This window comes from Schistocerca americana, chromosome 3 (assembly GCF_021461395.2).
Source record: "Schistocerca americana isolate TAMUIC-IGC-003095 chromosome 3, iqSchAmer2.1, whole genome shotgun sequence".
NCBI lineage: Eukaryota > Metazoa > Arthropoda > Insecta > Orthoptera > Acrididae > Schistocerca > Schistocerca americana.
Window position 1 is genome coordinate 344,539,821 of NC_060121.1, and position 21,170 is coordinate 344,560,990.

The window sequence follows — 21,170 nt, forward strand, 5'->3', positions numbered from 1 at the left end:
ATCAGAAAATAGGTAATGCCTTTAATATTATCCTTGCAAAAGACATACATGTCCTATACTGTGAGAATTTGGTCTGTGGTTGGTCTTTTGTTCTACCTCCTACTCCATCACATGCATTTTTACCATGGCAAGATGAAAAAAGTGCCGTTCAGCCTCCAACCCAAAGCCTACTTTGTGGTTGCACAGATTTGAAAAATCTTTTTGTTCTTATACTGACTACCACTTCCATCTGAAAAGCTTATCAGCTTCTCAACCTTGGGAAAATGTTCTTTTATGTAATTTGTTACATACTTTTGAAACACATGCACAGCCAAAGTGTTGTGCTCCAAGTAGTCACTTAGAATGCATATTGAAGAACTGCTAACTTCATCTTTCTCATTTTTAAAGTAGAGAATAAATTGATGCACTGTTGCCTGATCATTGACCCAGTGGTACCCTTGTATTGCATCCTGAATCACAAATGTAAAATTTTCTGCAAAATCAGCTAGCACTATGCGTTCAGGTTCATGAAATTGTACTTTTTTGTCCTTCAAAAACTTACTTTGGATTTTAGAAACATAGTGGTGACTTTTGAGTTTTTGTAAGTTATCAATTAAAGATTCCAAGTATTCTTCCTGATATTTAACCGCTGTTATCATTTCTGCCCTGTCAGTTGTGACCCACTGTTTGAAGGTAATACTGTCTAGCAATTCCTCATCATATTCGTGAAACAATTCAGTAATGGTTTCCTTACCAGGGCATTTATTACACTAACTCATCATGCAGTCATAGCCGTTAGTGTCACAGACCATTAAATCTAGTAACTCTTTGTAGTTAAGATCACCGAGTTTCGCAGCCTCATTTTGATGACATAAACAAACACATATGGAGTGTGTCCCTGAGGATCCAGCCAAAATACACCACTTAGGGTGGAGGTCACAAAATTTGGCCATCCAATTTTGCATTTGGGATGAGAATTTTTGAAAGCTACATAAAGTTCATTTAAATTTGACAGCACTAGTTATTTCTGCTTTGTTACTCTAACTCCATTTATAACAACTCCTTTACTATCTTTGCAACCTGGGCACATTCTACTGTTTTCATCATCTTCAAAAAAACTGCTGGATCTTTTTAATTTTTTCTTCACTTATACTTACTCCTTTCTTCTTTCCTAAAACTGGACGCCTTGCTCTTTCACTAATTTTCAGGTTAGTTTAACCAAATGATGAGAAATGTTGAATTCTTGAACTATTTCTTCTCTTGACCATGATTCAGGGAGCAAACTTAAAATTTTAACTTTTTCCTCATTAGATGTCACTGAACATTTAATTTTTAATTTCTCTATTAAGCTCAAATATTCAGTGTCAGATGATACTGGTGGTAGGTTTTCTTCTTCTTTAGAAATAATGTTGGTATCTGTATTATTAAAGCATGATTCCAAGTCTTTTCTAATTTTGTCTGAAATTTGTCGTACTTTACTTTCAATAGCTCCTTTTATTTTTCTGCTACTTAATTTTATTATTTTCGAGGCATTAGATACATCTAATTTAGAACAAGCAAAATCCAATATGCTAACAGCTTCCTCATCAGGAATGTAAATGGAATTAACAAGGTTACATGATTCTGGTTCTGGATTCACAACAAATATTTTTGAGTAACAATTTGGGCACAGGGAATTTCCAGGAATCACATTATGTTTCACTTGGGGAGCTGTTTCACTCTCACATAACAAGGACAAATGTTCAACTTTTATTTACCTCAAACCTTTAGTAATAGGCCTTTTATGAACTTTAAGTGGATCACTGCACTTTCTTCCAAAAATGTGGTTGTACTTCAGAATATATTTCTTCTCATGATACTCACACACTGATGTTACGGAAGAACTTACTCGAAATTTAAATAAAGTGTGTGTAACTTCATCAAAGTCATTGACATTTTTCAAGTTTTTTGAAACTGAACTGTAAACTGTTTTGTGACACACTTCACTTGCTATCTGTCCAACAGAGCACTGTTCATCCATGTTATTGCATTCCAGTTAATCTCTCAAAATTAATTACATATTACACACAGAAAAAAGCACATAACATATTCTACACTCTCTATGAAGTATGTAAGTTTACATCGACTCTAACAGAGGTTTCAGAACAGACTGACTACAGCAATGCCACACCCAGCAATAATGTACTTCTACAATGCCACACCCAGCAATAATGTACTTTTTTATTGACAATAAACCTAAACATAAATGAGCATTTTTATTACCATGGAACAAAAGCGAAAAAAAAATTGCATAACTAAAAATAAATAAACTAAATGAATATTGGGTGATAGTGTTGACTAAATATATGTCACAATTAAATTTTATTACAATGAAACAATAAACCATTTAAATAGGCAACAGCCATAAGATCAGTTGTAGAGTAATGTGAATTATTTCCTCATTTTCAAAAATTCATTTCTTTGTTCACAGTCAGATATCAATGTTGAAATTTTTACAGTACATTGCTATCATATAGGTGTACAAACTGTACAAAAATCATATTTTTTAATCAGTCCCACCTGAGATAACTAGCCTCAAACTTTACAAAAAATGAAAATTTTCAAATTTCAAAAATTCATAGAAAATTAAGGAAACATTTGTAAGTGTTCTTGCTCTATATGAGGCTAGTAGTGTATGATATCTAACTACAGGAAAAAATAGACTCTCATAAATCTGGAGGTCATTTTGACTGGTTATTTTTGAATTTAAGGTATTTGTGTAATGGACAGTGTTGTAGAGGACACTTTCCTAAAAACAATCATGTCAATTGCAATGTTGTAACTTAACCCAGTGCAGAGAGATTCAAATTTTTGCTAATGTCTCCAGACTGAAAAATTTTCATGCACCTACAAATAAAAATGGCTGTCATCCAGTAAAGGTGCAAGATAAATTATTTTAAAAAACTGTTTTGAACTTCTCAAATATATGGCAATCACATATAAATTAAAATATTTAAAAATGGTCAAGCAACCATCACTGGACTACTTCATATGGATTGACCTTACTCTACCCAGCAATAGAGCTGTTTCACTGCTGTAATTTTGCAAAATATATGCTGCCTGGATGTAAGTGATCTTTTTCCCTTCTTTGCATTTTTTTCAAAATTCAACCACAGATTTCTTATATTCGAAATTTAATTCCCTTTCTCAAGAAAGGACTCCTCTTATGTTCCACAATCAGATACGACACCGTCGTCAATCATAGCTATGTCACGGAGCTCTGATGCATCAAACCATAGCCCAGTATCTTGTTCCATAATATTCAAATGTCCATCAGTGTTGTCACAAATCAATGATGCAATGGTGTCTTTCAGTTCCATTTCCTGCAAACTGATAAAACCCTCAGGGAATTCCATACTGCTAAATGATCATTTAGAATTCAGCAAATATTTACTGGGTTAATGGTTGGCATCTTCCCTATTTGTAAACAGATGTACTTTATACACAAGACAAAGTCTCATGTCAGGTCAGCAACAAGTTTGTTCAGCACCACAGGTTCGGTATAAGTACAAGCAGTGCGAAGAAGAAACATCCGTGTTGATGGCCATGTCCAGAAATCCATGCAATGCATAGTAATCCAAAGAGCGTTCCATGAGAGAGAGGTCCTGAAGAGTGTAATGAGGCCCAGAAGTCATGCGACAATGTACAGTTCTGTAGTAGTAGCAGTGAGCAGCAGACATGCTGCTGCAGAGGCATTTTTTCCTTAAACAAGGAAGCGAAGCCCCTCTGCAAGTTCACAGGATGTGGGTCTGTGATGTTGTCTGTACATCTAGGTAGGACTACTCACTACTATGGGCCACTCAGGAGATAGTAGTTGACAGATACGCATGAAGAAATAATGGATTTAGGGCAGAGGGAAAGAAACACCACAGGACAGTCTGGATGGGTAGTAAGGGCAGTATCAGACTTGCTTACTATCTATGACAGAGAATACAAGGGTAGGTTACATTAGTAGTGAGTATCACGCAGCTCAATACCATTGTCACTGCCATCTGTCTGTCATAAGAGCTCAGTCCAAATCTGTGCGGCAGCACCATGTGCTGCTGCGGAGAAGGTCAGTCAGCCCAGGTTGGTGTTATTACTGTTCTTTGGGTGCAGGGGTGGTTGGCAGGCAGCCGATGCTTGGTGCATCTGTTGGGTCTCTGCTACCAGTGCAATGAGTGCATTGACAGTTTTCTCACTTTGCTCAGCTTGGCTCCATGACATTCGCTGTGCCATTTAGAGCAGCTGTTCCTCTGGAGCACTTTCCAGTCGATTGTCACACTCTTCAAGTCATCCCAGTTCACTTGCAATTTCCCTCTGGTTGTCTGTAGTGTCACCAGTCTCTTCACTTGAGACAGTGGCAGATGCAGGTGTCTTCATATTGAGGGTTCTCCTAGCAGTCTCTCACATTTATGTGGGTACTGAGAGAGTGGCTCTCAGCTCAGAGGCTCCTACCTCCACTATCTGCTCAGTGGTTGGGGTGGTGGCAGGCGAAAGCTCCTCTTCTTCTGCTGGTGGTCTACTCATGAGAGCCGAATGCAGTTGCCACAGTTGGTGGCATGCTTCCTCGGTCTCTGCTGCCAGGACAGCTGTAAAAGCATCTTTCTCTGCCTCTATGGCAGCCATGAAGACTGCAGTTGCCACCTCAGTTGCAGCAGCCACCAAGGAATGAACATCTGTGGCATGTAACGTCTGTTGCTCTTCGGTTGGTGGTCAGTCCACTGCTCCTCTGTACTTGGTGGGGTGCTCCGGATGACAAAACCAGTTTTATTACACATGGATGTATGTGGTGTGAAAGCTTCTTTAATTTATGTTGTAACAAAAGTATCCATTTTACAAAATTCATTAATGGTGGTGGGGTAATTTGCATATTTCAGTTTTTTTAAAAAATTGATTATACACTTTTCAAGAACCTTAGTTACACTTCCACTTTTATATGAAAACACGTGTTTTATATTTCATGGTTTTGAAACTATTCCCTCTAAACCTAATACATCAAATTATCTTTTGAGGTGCGTTTGACCCCTATATATTGCATTTTTTTGTCCCCTTCTACATACCCACAAAGTTTCATCAAGGTCACACATTGACACCTGGGTGGGACTGATTGGTTGACAGGTGTCTGCTTACTGAAAACAGTTGCATATTATGGCTTCTGCTTACTGCAAACAGTTGCATATTCTTTAAATATTTTGGGAATACCCTTTTATCAAAGATGTCTCATGATCTGTAAGATAATCTACAAAATAGACTTAATGGCAGATTTTTTTTTTATTTGTGCACATTTTTGTTCACAATAGAGAATTTACATACCGGCTTGTTGCTGGGTAAAGGGTTGCCAATATCACATTTTAGAGTGTAATTGTTTTGTAAAGATGGAGCAGAACACAGGACTGGAATTTCACGCTCATTTTTATCAATGCGCTCTATTTTACTGTAATTAAGACCAGGTGGAATCTTCAAGTTATAAGTGGCTTCAAATGCATCTTCTCCAGTATTGAGAATCTTGACTTCCAACTCTAACCTTTCATTTGATCCAAGAAGGTATTTGGTAACAGTTCTGTAAGAAAAGTATTTCAATTATCTTTCCTCACTCAGCCATTCCATATTACAAAAATTAGACTTACATTTTAGTTCATGTTTATAGTACATTAATATTTTGACTTTGTGCACAGCTTTCTTTTAATGAAAGAAGTGTACAAATCCTTGTCACTTAAATCATATAAGAAAAGAGATAACATAATATGTGAAAGTCTATTTGAAAATGAAACATCACAATAGCTTAGAAACACAACAGGATCAGATACTTTTTTCTTTTCTTTATACTGTTTCCATGACTTTTACAAAAACGCAACATCTTCATAGGAAGATGTCAAATTTGCCTTCAATCATCATTATCATACTAACTGTGTAGATTCTCCTCTTGTACTCTATTAGAGCCTTTTCATTATTTTTGGGATATATTTATTCTCTTGTATGTGCACAACATGAAAATGTCTTTAATACTGTAATATTAAAATCTAAAACCTTATGAACAAGAGATTAATGAAATACTATTATTCTGAAAAATGTCTAGAGGCTAGCATAACATTTAGACAGTGCGATATGCAAATGTGCATAGCCTGTTATGGTTTGGTATTAAGTTCTTGGGAGATGCAAGTTTCGTAAAACAAACATTAAAAATTAAAAAACACGGCAACAAAGAAAATGGACTACTAATAGGGAACCAAGCAGGAATATTTTTTAAAAACTTAACATTTTGATATATTTTTTATATTCATTGCGCATTTGACTTTATTTGCCATTATTTTCTCACGTAAATTAAATCAAAAGTAATGCAGCATTAAACCAATAAGTTCACAGTTATGAAACTAAAAGTAGGAAAATGATTTTCACAGAGTACTACATAGACAGGTCTTATATTATAAACATAAAATAATCTTCAGTATTTAGTTTAGTGTTGTTAGTGTGTGTGTGTGTGTGTGTGTGTGTGTGTGTGTGTGTGTGTGTGTGAATGAGTGAGAGAGAGAGAGAGAGAGAGAGAGAGAGAGAGAGAGAGAGATAACTAAGCCAAAAATTTGTTTCCATACTATATTTTCTACATTATGCATGCTGTGCTGTAAGCCTCTTTAGATGTGACTTGTTCCTATATTATACAACATTACCTAAGTGTCAATAAATGTAATAATATAATAATAATAAGTATAAGTAAAAATAACTGTGATATAATCATTATTATTTTTAGATAAACATAAAGGCTCAAATTAGGTTATACTAAGCTGTATCAAAATGGTCTGAGCAGAAAATGATATTGTGATCCCTGAGCTTAAACAAATTTATTGTATTATGAATGAGTTAGCAGAAGGATAAGAGACAGTGGAGTACATTAATCCAAGGCCCAACAATTAGATGGACTAACAATAAGATGGAATTATGAACCGAAGAAATCATGAGTTGAAGAGGCAATTGACATAAGTTGTTCCTCTACATGTTACAGTTTCCTCTTCTTATGTGCAATGTTAACTTTTCCTTGGTCATCCCATTTTCCTCTCTCTTATTGGCTGATCTAGACATGGTCTTTTTGGAAACAGGTGTGTATGCTTCACTCCATATAAATAATTTATACTTTATTTAAAAAGTTCAGAGTTTGTAAGCTTTGACTTCCTCACAATTATGTGATAAATTTATGAATATACAACAGATTCTTACAAACGTATCATTCCTGTAGGGACCATGAATCACCAATTAAACTAATTAAAATGCACATACAGGCAACTGAGGAGTTATTCTTCCTGTGCTACATACATAAATGGAATGAAAAGGAACATGTGAAAGTGAAACAGAATATTCCTGCAGATGCTTCGTCCCAGATTGGCAACATCATGAAAGGACTGGATTTTGAGACATTTGCATCAGTGGGTGGGCTTCTCACAACCCCATCAAGTTACCAGCTTTGACATCTAACATACCAAACAAAAATGTAACTGTATTGTGACATTTCCATGTCTGCCATCTCTTCACTTCAGTGTTTTACATCCTGGAGTCAGAGCTACTATACATTTAGTCAACATTTATCTGGTCTGGTACTGAGAGAGACTACAATGTATTTATTTGGCACTGCTCGATAAAATTACATAATTACTTGTCACACTGCAGGTCTGCTGAATACCTTCACCTCACCATAAATGCTTTTCAGTCACATTCATATTGACATTGTTATGCTATGACTGCCATAAAAAGAACTTTAAGTGAGAATGATCTGCACATTCTGGATTGCCCTATCATGTTATAAATGACCTGGTATGTAATTAGACTACTGCTTATTCAAACCAATTTTGCTGGATGTGAAACATTTGGGCAATTGCATATCAATCGGTTACAAACAGCATTGTAGACAGTCTGCATCATGGCTCAAGACTTCAGTCAGATGGCATATCATTATTGTTGAGCATTCGAATCACAACCTTCCAGTAGTTCTACACGGTCTATGAGTGGCACTCAAGAAGGAACTCAGTGGGGCGGTTCCTAAAGTGATGTGCAGTAAAAGTGCAGCTGCTGCAGCAGAAGCAGCTACATCACTTATTACTAGACTACCTTCATTAGGCATCATTGTTAAACAGTTGCTACCACAGATGACAAGCCTGGCTACTGTGTAAAGCAACTGGCTCCTCCAAAACTAAACCAACAGCAGCTGCTAAGACACACACCATGCAGAGCATCTGCTGAGCATACATCAACTGCAAAATAGATCTCTAGACTATGTCTGCAGCAGTCCCGACACATGAGCAATCATCCAGCACAACACCAGGATGATGATGCCTGCAACCCCCACTACTGATGCCATTCCCAACAGCCTAGTGAGTACTCCACAGAGTTACACCATAAAATGTAAGACTATTGTTTAAGTAGAAGGAAGATGTATGCCTAAATTTATTAATTCATTTTTTGCTGAATACTTCTGGGCTTGAATTTTGTTAGTCTGTTGTTTATATGAGGTCCATAACTGGTTGAAAGAAGTTTTCTATGACAGAATAGTTTTGAATGTGCATATAGAAGAATCCGTTGGAGATTACTCCCAGGACATGTAGATCTGATTACACTGAACAGAAATACACAAAATCATATTTAAGAAATATAATTGGCACTTCAGGCATCTTCTACAGGCTCAGAAAAAAGGAAGGAGTTGGATGAGATATCTGAATGGGAAAGGTCACATTTAAAGCAAATGTAATGACAGGCCAAGAAGTTACCTGAAAATAGATAGGTAAGTATTTCATCTTCTGTGGAAAGCAAGAATACATTTATCACACTATATTAGTTTTAGTACGATAAATTGTGAAATATGCAGTTACTTACGGAAAACCATCAAGAATGAGATTTGGTATGCAAATATTATCAGGGCCACAATTCTTTTGGATACTGACAAAATCATGCTCTGAGAGTGGTTTATGCTGGTCAAGAACTGGTGTCAAAGAACGCTGGACTCTTTGTTTACTATACTTTGTATTATATTTTACTTCCACTTCCAATGGTGAAAGTTTGTCTCTTATACCAGGCTACAACATGAAACATAATTTTCATTGAGAGAAACACCTAAGTTGCCATTGTTAATAGGTATAAAAGTTTTAAAATAGAAATTATCTCACCTTGATATAAACTACATGACTTTTACAGTATTTAGAATTATTGTTCAGAGTTGCAGTGAAGTTCTTCATATGTTTTCCTTCATTCCGATGAAAAAATAATCGAGGACTTTTCATTTTCTTTGCATCCAGTATAAGCTGAATTTCAAATTCTGTTGATAAGTAGTTAAGAAATAAAATAGCAGATTATTATTTGGCAGAAAAACTAGTAAAAAAAAGTTGTTATCAAAACTGAAGTTCTGAGTTTATTAGAAAGAAAAGAAATGACATCATGTGCTACTTTTAAATTTACCAGGTTCAAGAATAGGGCATAAAAATAAATTTTTATTGCAAAAAATCTTTATTAAAAATAAAAAAGTAAAAAATAAAAAAAAAACTTTATTAAAAAATAAAAAATCTTTATTAAAAAAATAAATCTCTATTAAAAATAAAGTAGGAATGTACAACAAGCTTTGTTCTCATGAAAGAAGATTCCGTTCTGCACAAAAAAGAGAATGCAAAGTTCCTGTTCCTTTTTCCCCTCTTTTTCTTAACTTGTGCTTAAGACTATCATCATAATCAGAAGACCTCTTTACTAGACAACGTAATAAGGTCACAGTACGTTAACACTGAGTTGCAATTTTAGTGACTGAAAAGTCAACCACTCATAATTAATTAAATGTTCCATAATTAGTAATCATTATCAAGCACAGTGTTCTCACCATGTTCTGGATTGACACCAATTCCACTGTACTCGAAACAGGCTGTGACTGTGGTACATGTGGTTAGTGTACCATCTCGAAGAGTGCAGTTTTTCTCATCAAGGCTTATGAGTTTTGATTCTGGACCAATTGTAACTTCAGCATCCATGAGTATTACTGGCCTTGATCTGAAATTAAATTTCATATGATTTATTGTTGAGAAGGGAAACCTTCCAAATACATTTTGTAATTAGAGAACAATGTTACTGTAGTTTTCAGTACTGACAACATAAAAATAGGCTAATAGCTACCTCCAACTAACAGCTTGGGCATGCACTTCAAGCTCCTGAAGAAAGGAAAATTCACAATTTTTGCCCAGAATACTCCAAGAATGAAGACCTTTTGGATGACGTAGACAGCATTTCTTCAACATCAGAGAAAATATGTGGGACGAAGAGAGGTGGTGCAGTGATTAGCACATTGGACCTGCATTCAAGTTCAAATCCTTGTCTGGCCATCCAGCTTTAGATTTTCTGTGATTTCCCTAAATTGCTCTAGGTCAATGCTAGGATGGTTTCTTTTAAAAAAGAGCACAGTCAATTTGCTTCCCAATACTTTTGTAATCCAAGTGTGTGCTCTGTCTCTAATGACCTCACTGTTGATGGGACATTAAACTCTAATCTTCCTTCCTCCTATTTGTGAGGAACAGGAAATTTATATGCTGAGACAGAATTACCTGGCAAAGCATCACGAAACCAGCAGCCAGGAGTTTTCATAGCTTGTGAAGCTTTTTAATAATATTACTATCTATATGATTTTTGCAATTTATGTAAATAATTTTTAGTTTTTAACTGTTTGCTGAGACAAATGGTCTACAGAAAAAAATGTATAGTTTATTTATCAATCAATACATACTACTAAGTTGTATGCAGCATTCATACCACACAGCACATACAAAGGAATAAACAGTGGTGATTAGAGATTAATTTTATTAAAATGTTATCTATGCTGCAAGTATTTGATGCCATTACCAGTAAAATAAGCTGAACACCTCTACAATGAGACTGCATATGTATTTGCTTCTAGATTCAGCCTTCAAAGAAAAATTAACTACAAATCTGGAGTAGTCACCTACATAAATAGGAAACAAGTGAAAGGTTTGATGTCAGGAGAACACTGGTTAAATTAATGTCCTATAGTAACAAGGCCATAGATGTGAGAGACTTTGATGAGCTGTTATGTAGAAGCCACATTACAAGCAAGAAGGCCTGTGGCAATCAGAGAGGAACTGTGGAAGGATGGTGGAAGAAGTGATTAATGTTTTGGATGTCAGAAGGAAGACATCCTTTGTGAAGGCTTTGACTACTTCTCAACATTTCTGGAGATGAGGCATATCTACCCAAAATCCTATCCCTATCAAAAAAAGGAGTGTTCTATTGCCCCCCACCCCAACCTACAAAATGTCCTAGTTCTTCCCTCTACCACTCCTCCTCCCTATTCTGCATCTCATTCCACTGTTGATGATTTACATGTAAGAACTCTGTACAGACACCTACCACCTCATATATAGTCTTGTCACAAGCTTTTCCTATAAAATCAAAGGTACACTCAAAAAACAGCTAGTGTTGTTACAGCTTTGAGTGTCTGCTTGGTTATATCTGTGAGAATATGTACTTAGTTATAATAGAGGGAAACATTCCACGTAGGAAATATATATCTAAAAACAAAGATGATGTGACTTACCAAATGAAAGTGCTGGCAGGTCGACAGACACACAAACAAACACAAACATACACACAAAATTCAAGCTTTTGCAACAAACTGTTGCCTCATCAGGAAAGAGGGAAGGAGAGGGAAAGACGAAAGGATGTGGGTTTTAAGGGAGAGGGTAAAGAGTCATTCCAATCCCGGGAGCGGAAAGACTTACCTTAGGGGGAAAAAAGGACGGGTATACACTCGCACACACACACATATCCATCCACACATATACAGACACAAGCAGACATGCTTGTGTCTGTATATGTGTGGATGGATATGTGTGTGTGTGCGCGAGTGTATACCCGTCCTTTTTTCCCCCTAAGGTAAGTCTTTCCGCTCCCGGGATTGGAATGACTCTTTACCCTCTCCCTTAAAACCCACATCCTTTCGTCTTTCCCTCTCCTTCCCTCTTTCCTGATGAGGCAAGAGTTTGTTGCGAAAGCTTGAATTTTGTGTTTATGTTTGTGTTTGTTTGTTTGTCTGTCAACCTGCCAGCACTTTCACTTGGTAAGTCACATCATCTTTGTTTTTAGAATATGTACTTAAATAGAAAAGGAGCAGAAAATTAAAAACTAGTATGTGCTTTCACATGCATCTATATGCCATGCATCTATCAGCCAGAGGTAAGTTTTATTCCCTCTTTTCTGTTTATTTTTTCCATATTGGTATGTCAATATAATGGAGTACTTCATTTGCATTACCTAAATTCCTTGAGAAGATAATTCATTAAGGCAACAGGAAGCCAGAGTATGTAAAATAATAGATATCTTTATGTGCTAAATATGCCATATTGGATTTCTTGATTAGTTTATCTATGTCTACATCCAAAATCTATTAAAAAAACTGTGAAGTGCATGGCAGCAGGTACTTCCCATTGTACCACATTGTAGTGTTTCTTAACATTCCATTCACATATCACACATGAGAAGAATGACTGCTTAAGTGTTTCTGTGCTCACTGTAATTAACTTAGTCTTATCTACACAGCCCTATGACAGTGATATGTTGAGACTGTAGTATATTCCTTGATTTCACACTTAACACTGGTTCTTTAAACTTCATAAGTAGGGTCATGTGGAACAGCTGATGTCTGTCTTCAGGTGTCTAACAGTTCAGGTTTTTCAGTATTTCTATGAGACTCTCCCATAGGTCAAATGAACCAGTGCCATTTTTTGTATGTGTTCAATATCCCCTATTAGTCCTATCTGGTATAGCTCCCACTCCCATGCACTTCAGAAATATTGTAAATGGGACGCATGAGTGTTCTGTAAGCAAATTCCTTTGTAGGATGGCTACCTTTTCTCAGTATCTTTCCAATGAACTGAAGTCTGTCACACACTTTGCCTAGAAAGTCTTATCTGACACTTTGTGTATTTCAAACATCAAGTGAAAATATGGTACATGTAAGAAACTGAATCTAAGTTTCAGTATTTTCAATAATGACTCCATTTTAACTTTCTATTACTGCACTTGAAAATCATAATATTGATTCTATTTGCTCACTGAGTAAGAATTCTGTGTGTAATTTTCATTTGTGTTTTCCTACTTTGTAAAACGGTTGAATGTGTTTGTAATTTCTTGATGTGCTAGATACCCTTAGATGGAGACCAATAAATTGTTTTTCTGGCATTTGTTAACATGAGTGGTAAGTTGTTATTATCAAAGATTCACTTACTGTTATGGATGGGATGGAATTGAGCCCATAGCTGGAGGTTAGTACCAACAGTAACACTCTCTAAGAGTATTTTGCTGGCTCTTGGTGATGTGGTTTCTAGGTGGTTCTCTGTAGGACAACATTTCTGTACGGAGGTAACAAAGATTATGTTTACTCTGAAGAAAGAATGAAAAACTCTAAAAATAACTAGAGGCTGGATTCCTTCCTTGCAGTAAACTTCGACCATATGTAGCAAGTCAGAAAAGGTGTTAGTAATTGCCAGAGAAATGTTTATAGGTAATACTGGTGTGGGTGCTTATAACTGCTGCCTGTGGGTTTTATTCCAGTACAAAGTATATGAATTTTCCATTATGTCATCTGTTTGTGTTGCTGGAATGTCTGAAAACAGCCACCAGCTAGAAGAATGCCAACTGTTTTGTATTTTATTTTGATAATTCTGTATACACAATTTGTGTACTTTTTTGATGGTAACTGGTGTAGATATTGGAAATAACAAAGTAGGATCTTAATTTTCACATTATGTTGCAAGACATCATGAAGAACTGTTTTGAGATTTCATTTCTTGCATTTGCTTATAATGAGGTTACACAGACAGCTCTTCAGCATACGGTGATTAGTTAAATTGGAAAATACCTTACTTGAAGAAAATAGCTGTATCAGCATCATATGCACCAACCACTATGTCAGGATACTGATTGCCATCCAGGTCAATTCCGCCAGAAAGTGAAAATCCAAATGTTGTTATCTGACTATAGATACTTTCTCCAAATATAACTTGTGATGCTTCTTTCATAATGCCAGTAGCTGATCCATGGTATATGTACACAGCACCACCACCTTTCAGGCCATCGTAAGGTGCTCCAACAGCAATGTCTAGAATTAAAAATGAAAAAAGATGATTATACATACAGGTCTCAATCAAGGATTCAGTATAAACTTTTTTCCTGCACTCACACCATCTTATTGTCTTTTAAGATCAACCCAGGTGATGAGTTAATTACACTACAGATTGGACAAAAATTTTAATCTTACATTAGTTTGCATACACTTATGAGGTAGAAACAATATAGTGCTATAGTAATACTACAGTAAGCTTCAAAACACATAACAATTGTAGAAAACTGTTGATTAAAACAACATATTATTATGCTCTCATTGTCTTCTTCAGCGAGTTGAACTAATATAGAATTCTCAGGTTTCCAGCCACACGAGTCCAATGAGGTAGCACAATATTTTATGAACTCACTCAATTGGAAACCTGAGAGCTTTATATTGATATACTAATAATTTTGAAAATTAAAAGTGGCGAGATTGTTTCAGGTCTACTAATAAGTATACATACCTGTCAACGTGAAAGACTTGGCTTTCAAGGTACTTAATACTTTCAACTACATTACAAATAAGTCATACGGTGTACAGTGAACTTGTCTGTTTCATTTTAACACATATATGTAGTGTTCCAGATTTATTATTTTTGTATGCATGACTTTACCAAGCAGTCTTAGCACAAAATTTTAAGTGTACTGCATCATTAGAAATATCTGCTGGCAACAGGTGCATTTAGCACAAGACCTACACCCAGTCTCTGCAATGGGACTGGATGCTGGACACATAACATAAGGCAGTACTTGCTTATGTTGCAGCAAATGAGCAATGAGATGTAGTGGTTATAAGGTAAATGAAGTCACATTGGAGAGGAGAAGCTCACAAATGGCCTTATATTTGAGAGTATGTAACAGTCTTACCAACATGAGGAACCGTCCTGGCATTTGCCTGAAGCAATTTACGGAAATCACGGTAAACCTAAATCAGGATGGCAGAATGTGGGTTTGAACCATTGTCCTCCTGAATCTCAGTCCACTGTGCTAACCACCGCAGCACCCAACTCAGTACCAATGTTTTTTTATATTCCACAAATCTACATTAATAATAAATCTGCAAAACTGTAGTGTGTGTTTGTGGGTTTGAACACAATTCTCCCAAACTACCAGACAAATTTTCATGTGGTTTTTGCAGGAAACTTGAGCATAGCTTGCCGGCCGGGATGGCCGCGCGGTTCTAGGCGCTACAGTCTGGAACCGCGCGACTGCTACAGTCGCAGGTTCGAATCCTGCCTCGGGCTTGGATGTATGTGACGTCCTTAGGTTAGTTAGGTTTAAGTAGTTTTTAAGTTCTAGGGGACTGATGACCTCAGAAGTTAAGTCCCATAGTGCTCAGAGCCATTTCATCAAAATTGGTTCACAGAAAAAGATATTGTAATTGAAATTTTTATCCACACTAATATCATAAATGTGAAATTCACTCTATCTGTTATGTTTTCACAATGAACCTGCTGAACTGATTTCAATGAAATTTGGTATGGAAATAGCTTGAATCCCGAGAAAGAACATAGTCTGTTTTAGAAAGTGTGTAGTACAAGTTACTTATTGATTTGAAGAATGTTATATGGTTTAGAGAAAAATGTTTACTCTTTGAAAATGCTATTTACTCTTTGACATTGGTCTTTATCACATTTGTGTAAATGTTTTTATTGGTTGCTAAGTGCTGTGTGATATGATTCGAAGTAATGAATACAATGCTTATACAATCTTCAATGTGTGTAATCCAACTTCCACGCTACTTGTTGCATAATGTACTGTCAATGAGGAAAACTTTCTACCAGTCAGGTTATCATTGTACCACTTTGTATTTCTGTTTCAAAAATGTGGTGTTCCACATACTGGCATTACTATACACTAAAAGTAACAGTTTTATTACGTCTATGATTTCTGCTTAGTATTTCAGTTACCTCTCCACTTTCCTACAGACCCTTAGGCTTGTGATAGCTCTTTAACTGCATTGGCTACAAAGACAGTTTCTGATAACAGTGATTAAAGTTGAGCAGTGCCATGCTAATATTAATACGATATTTCAAAGTAAACCTGCAATACTGTATTAACGTTGGTTACTTTTACTTCTTATTGACAACTGATCTCCTTTTGGCATTATCTGAATTTGTTTTTTTAAGACTGGTCTAAAGTTAACCTGAATGACAGTGTAACTTTGTACCAGTATTAAAACGGATTTTTACTCTAGTAAGGCATAAGTAGTATACATTTTCACTTTCCCAAGCACTCAATAACTGTAGATGTAAAATGTTACAATGACTGTTGTGATGTGTAATTTATTTTGTGCCCAATATTTTAAAAAATGTTAAAAAAGTGGTACAAAATCACCCCAGTTGACTGTGCATGTTGTATAACGTGTAGCTACTTCAATGGCATGATGCACAGATGCACACTCCTACCCATGCCCCTCTGTATGCACTGCTCAGCAGTGATACTGTGCATGCCAATGCAATATGCATTGAGACAGCTTTGGAGGGGGAGAGCAGGGTGCACATCATGAGCTACTCTTACCCAAACAGGCAGGAATGTGAGGCACCTGATGTTACTGCATGTACCCACCATCTCTCCCCATAACAAAACTACTGATATGCAAGTGCTGCCACAGTTAACAGCTAGTCTATATATAGTACTGTTGTTCACTTACCCATGAAATGGTATTTTAATAGTGATTTTTCTCTATGTAGTTCATGCAGTAAGCTGTCTTTTAGAAATGTTTGTGATGAATATCAGACTATATTTCCCACTTTGCATGGGCCTGAATTAGATATGAGCCATTTTGAAAATGAATGCATTCTCCAATTGATGACATACAAGCAAAGGTATAAAGCAGTAGAGTTGCTGTAGGCATAATGTACAGAGGGGACTGTGTGCCACAGGATGCTTACTGAAATTGTAAAGCCCTACAAGAATGCTGAAAAAATGATAAGTGGGGCACTGGTGAAATCCTGTTAGGAATAGCTAGCCAGTGATGAATAAGACCAGGAAAAGGAATTCCTGTCCCAATGCAGTTCTTAATTTATAATATTTTATGTAAGCAATGTAATACATAGTAATTAACTGCATCTCCAAATACAGAGGTTTCTTTGGCTACTCAGTCATTTTTCCTGGCCATTCTTTCAAAATATGTTTCCAAAATGAATTCCATGTGTACAGTGCACAGTTGCATGTGACCTTTGTGAGACATGAGAAGATGAGGCACAATCAAAGAAAGAACTTTCTTCACTGTCCCAATTCCCTTAACAATCTACATAGAATCTAGGATACAATATCAGTCGCCCTCTTAGAAGAGCACATTGGTCACTTGGGAGTGCTGTAGATGGTGCAGATCAGGCAGTCACATGGCCCTCCATTGCTTGAAACAGTCATGGCAGTGAAGTGGTGTGTACGAGATGTGTTAAAAAAGTATTGGGAATTTCCATTTTTTGGAAATAACTTTATTTTATTTTTTGCCTAAATTAATGTTATCTCCTTCAAAGTAGTCCCCCTACACTTATGCCAGTGCTTCTTCCAATCCCCGAAACACTTATACACCAGGATCTTTGGAATAGCACTTTGTTCTTTTAGCAATACACCTTTAATCTCGTGTATGCTCATAAATTGATGGCCCTTTAAGGTTCTCTTTATTTTTGGAAACAAAAAAAAGTCACACAGGGCCATATCTGCTGAATATGAGGGCTGAGGCATCATTACACTGTTTTTTTTTTTTTGCCAAAAATGCACAAACAAGCAATAAAGTGTGAATAGGTGCATTATTGTGGTGCACAAGCCATTAACTGTTTTGTCACAAATCCGGGTGTTTTTTTCAGGATTCCTTCCTGCAACCAGCATTGAACTTGTAAGTAGTACTCCTTACGATCGTCTGGCTTTATAACAAGAACTCATGACACAATACGCCATTAAAATTGATGAAAACATTGAGCAGAACCTTCACATTCAACTGAACTCATCAAGTGTTTTCAGTATAGGTGATCCACAATGCCTCCACTAGCACGACTGAGCCCTAGCTTCAACATGGTAGCTGCATGAAATGTTTCAATAGTTCTGCATTGTTGTTGACTTCATTTAGTGACTCTTGAGCAACTTCTCTTCACCACTGCTTTTCCTCAAACTTTCTCATCTTTGGCATAAATTCTGCAATACACATTTCATTCCCAAAAATATGTGAAAATATTTCACGACATGAGGCAGTTTATATGCTAACATCATCAGCAACTTCTATGATCGTGCTTTGGCAATCTTTTTTTTTTTCACTTTTTCCACATTTTCATTGGTTGTTCATGTGCTGGGGTGTCCGGAATGCCATTCATCTTCAACATCTTCACGACAACCTTGCAAATGCTTATGCCACTAGTAAGTCCCTGTTTCACTCATAACAGACTCACCAGAAGCAATCCAACATTTCTGAAACTGTGTTACATTTTCTTCCATTTTTGTAGCAAAATTTAATGGAAAATATCTGATTGAGGCATTTTTAAAACAAATCAATAATGGCCACTCTTAAGCAAACATGTGTAATTTTCCTGACAACTGACGACAGAGTAACATATGATATGGCTACACATACGTGTACAGATACATTTCAGATGCAGTTACCAACACAACAATGAAAAATCACTTGGATTTGACTAATACAACCCACAAAATTACAAAATACCAGATACTCTTTAAAACACCCATACATGACAGTGGACTGTGTGGAAATAGTGCAGTAAGATGAGGAAAATGAGAGAGTGGCAGAACGGAGCTATCATGTTTGAACATATACATGACCACACTATGAATGAAATTACACAATTTGTTAAGGCATCAATGCAGACTATCCAACATGTTTACACAGAATGGTGTACTACTCAAAACCCTATAACACAGTGTAAGAACAGCTTTCCTAACATATTTCTAACCATTAGAGACTAGAGCTGAGTGATGTGCCGCAACAGTGACAGTTGTTTTTGAATCTTACATAAATTGCTGATATCAGTGCGTGGTGGTCCATCTCTGTCAGATTATGAGTGAACATTGTGAAAAGTACTGTATGTATTGAACATATGGAGTCAGGTGCCTCTCAAAACATCATGACTTTCAGCGCAGTACACAATGCTGCATGTCTTCCATGGGCCAAACAACATCAAAACTGGATAGTAACTAACTGGAAGCATGTAGTGTGGTCCAACAAGCTGCAGTTTGCCTCTTTTCAAATGTTACAAGGTGTCAAATATTGAATGAGGTATTTAATACACAGTGTGCAGAGCATGTCAGTCAGGTCGGAGGTGGTTCTTGACCTTTTGGGGTGTTTTTCACGCCCTGACTTAGGCTCACTCATGCATTTTACTTTCAGCAAAAACCACGATGTTTATTTCAACATCCTCACAGACAAAGTGTTGACCTCCTTCTGCATCTCCATTATGCTCTGGATATCCCATCTTCCAGGATGACAACAGTTATGTTTACAGAGGTAAATGCACATGCTGCTGGTTCCACAAACAGCAGGCACCCTATCACACCTGGAACTGCTTATTAAATTCTATAGAAAGTATCTGGGTCCACTTGTAAAAATATTGGCCAGGTGTGGGTAGGACTTGCACTCGGGGGTTCTGTACAAACTTAATTATGTATGCAGACATTTCATCCTGGAATCAAGAATCTCAACAATTTTTGCCTGTCATCAACAGTGATACTGTGATGGTATTGATCCCAAGAAATACAACGCTTTCAGGAATGTTTTAATTTAAGCTTAAAGACAGACAACAAATGAAAAAAAATCACATTAATAACAAACTGATACTTCCTGAATTTTTTTCCTTTGCTTGTACTGTTAAACCCTGTTTTTTTCCAAATTTCATGATTCTAAGTCAACGGTAAAATTACTTAATAGGATAGATAAAAAATCTACTCACCAAGCAGCCTCAGAACACACACATAAAAGGTGGTTGTAACTGGCAAACTTTTGGGGCCAGTGGCTCCTTCTTCAGGCAGAGGGGTTGAAGGGGAATGAAGAAGGGTGAAAGAAAATGACTTGAGAGGTCTGGAAAAGGAGTAGATTTTGGTTCCCAGAACCATGGATCAGGGGAGACTTACCATACAGGATGAGAAAGAAAGATTGATTGTTGGGGACTGCATTGGACAAGATTTGAAAATCTGAGAGCTTAAAGGTGGAAGACAGGTTAATATACAGACAGAGATTGCTCTTTAAACATCATGCATGAGTCAATAAGAGTAAAAAGCTAAGTGCATTGTATGTAACAGAGGTGGGAGGGGGACAGTGAAAAATAAATGGGAAAGACAATGAAATATGCAGAAAACTAAAAAGGGGTGAAGCAAAGAGTAGTTACAATGAACAAATGCTGAGACAGAAGAACGTAAAATATATTAAGGGTAGGTGGGTGGTGAGAACCAAGGACATTGTAGTGCTAGTTCTCACATGCTGAGTTCTGGGGGAAGAATCCAGATGGCACATGTGGTGAAACAGGCACCGAGGTCATGAATGTCACATTGTAGAGCATGCTCTGAAACAGGATATTGTGTGTTGCCAGTATACCCCCTCTGCCCATTCATCCTAATTGATAATTTGGTGGTACTCATGCCGATGTAGAAGGCTGAACAGTATTTACGTAATAGCTGGTACATGACGTGTCGTTTCACTGGTGGCTCTCCCTTTGATAGTATATGTTTTGCCAGTTGCAGGGCTCTTATAGGTGGTGGTAGAAGGGTACATAGGGCAAGTCTTGCAGCAGGAACAGTCACAGGGTTAGGAGCCATAGGGTAGGGAGATGAGTTCAGAAGGAGCATATCTGACAAGAATAATGCTGAGATTGGGAGGGCAATGGAAAGCTTATAGGAAGTCATGGCTCTGTCAAAGTAGCTGATTAACACATTCCAGACCAGGATAATACTGAGTCACCAATGGTGTGCTCTGAAGCTGTTTTGTGGAGGTATTAACAGTGCCAGGATAGGATGTGATGGCCCAGTAAATCTGCTTTTTAACTAGGCTGTTGGTGTAATTACATGCAGTGAAGGCTGAGTTGAGAATG

The 21,170-nt window shown here is 36.8% G+C and overlaps 1 protein-coding gene across 2 annotated transcripts in view; it reads right to left on the reverse strand.

Moving 5' to 3' along the window:
* Positions 1 to 21,170, reverse strand: part of LOC124605801 (integrin alpha-PS2-like) — a 793,741-nt gene that overhangs the window by 36,948 nt on the left and 735,623 nt on the right. For both annotated transcript variants that reach the window (XM_047137699.1, XM_047137698.1), the window contains 5 exons: positions 13,894 to 14,128; positions 9,845 to 10,011; positions 9,147 to 9,295; positions 8,857 to 9,056; positions 5,314 to 5,560 (listed from right to left, as the gene is read on the reverse strand). In XM_047137699.1, coding sequence (XP_046993655.1) covers positions 5,314 to 5,560; positions 8,857 to 9,056; positions 9,147 to 9,295; positions 9,845 to 10,011; positions 13,894 to 14,128 — 998 coding nt within the window. The remainder of the gene's footprint in view (positions 1 to 5,313; positions 5,561 to 8,856; positions 9,057 to 9,146; positions 9,296 to 9,844; positions 10,012 to 13,893; positions 14,129 to 21,170) is intronic.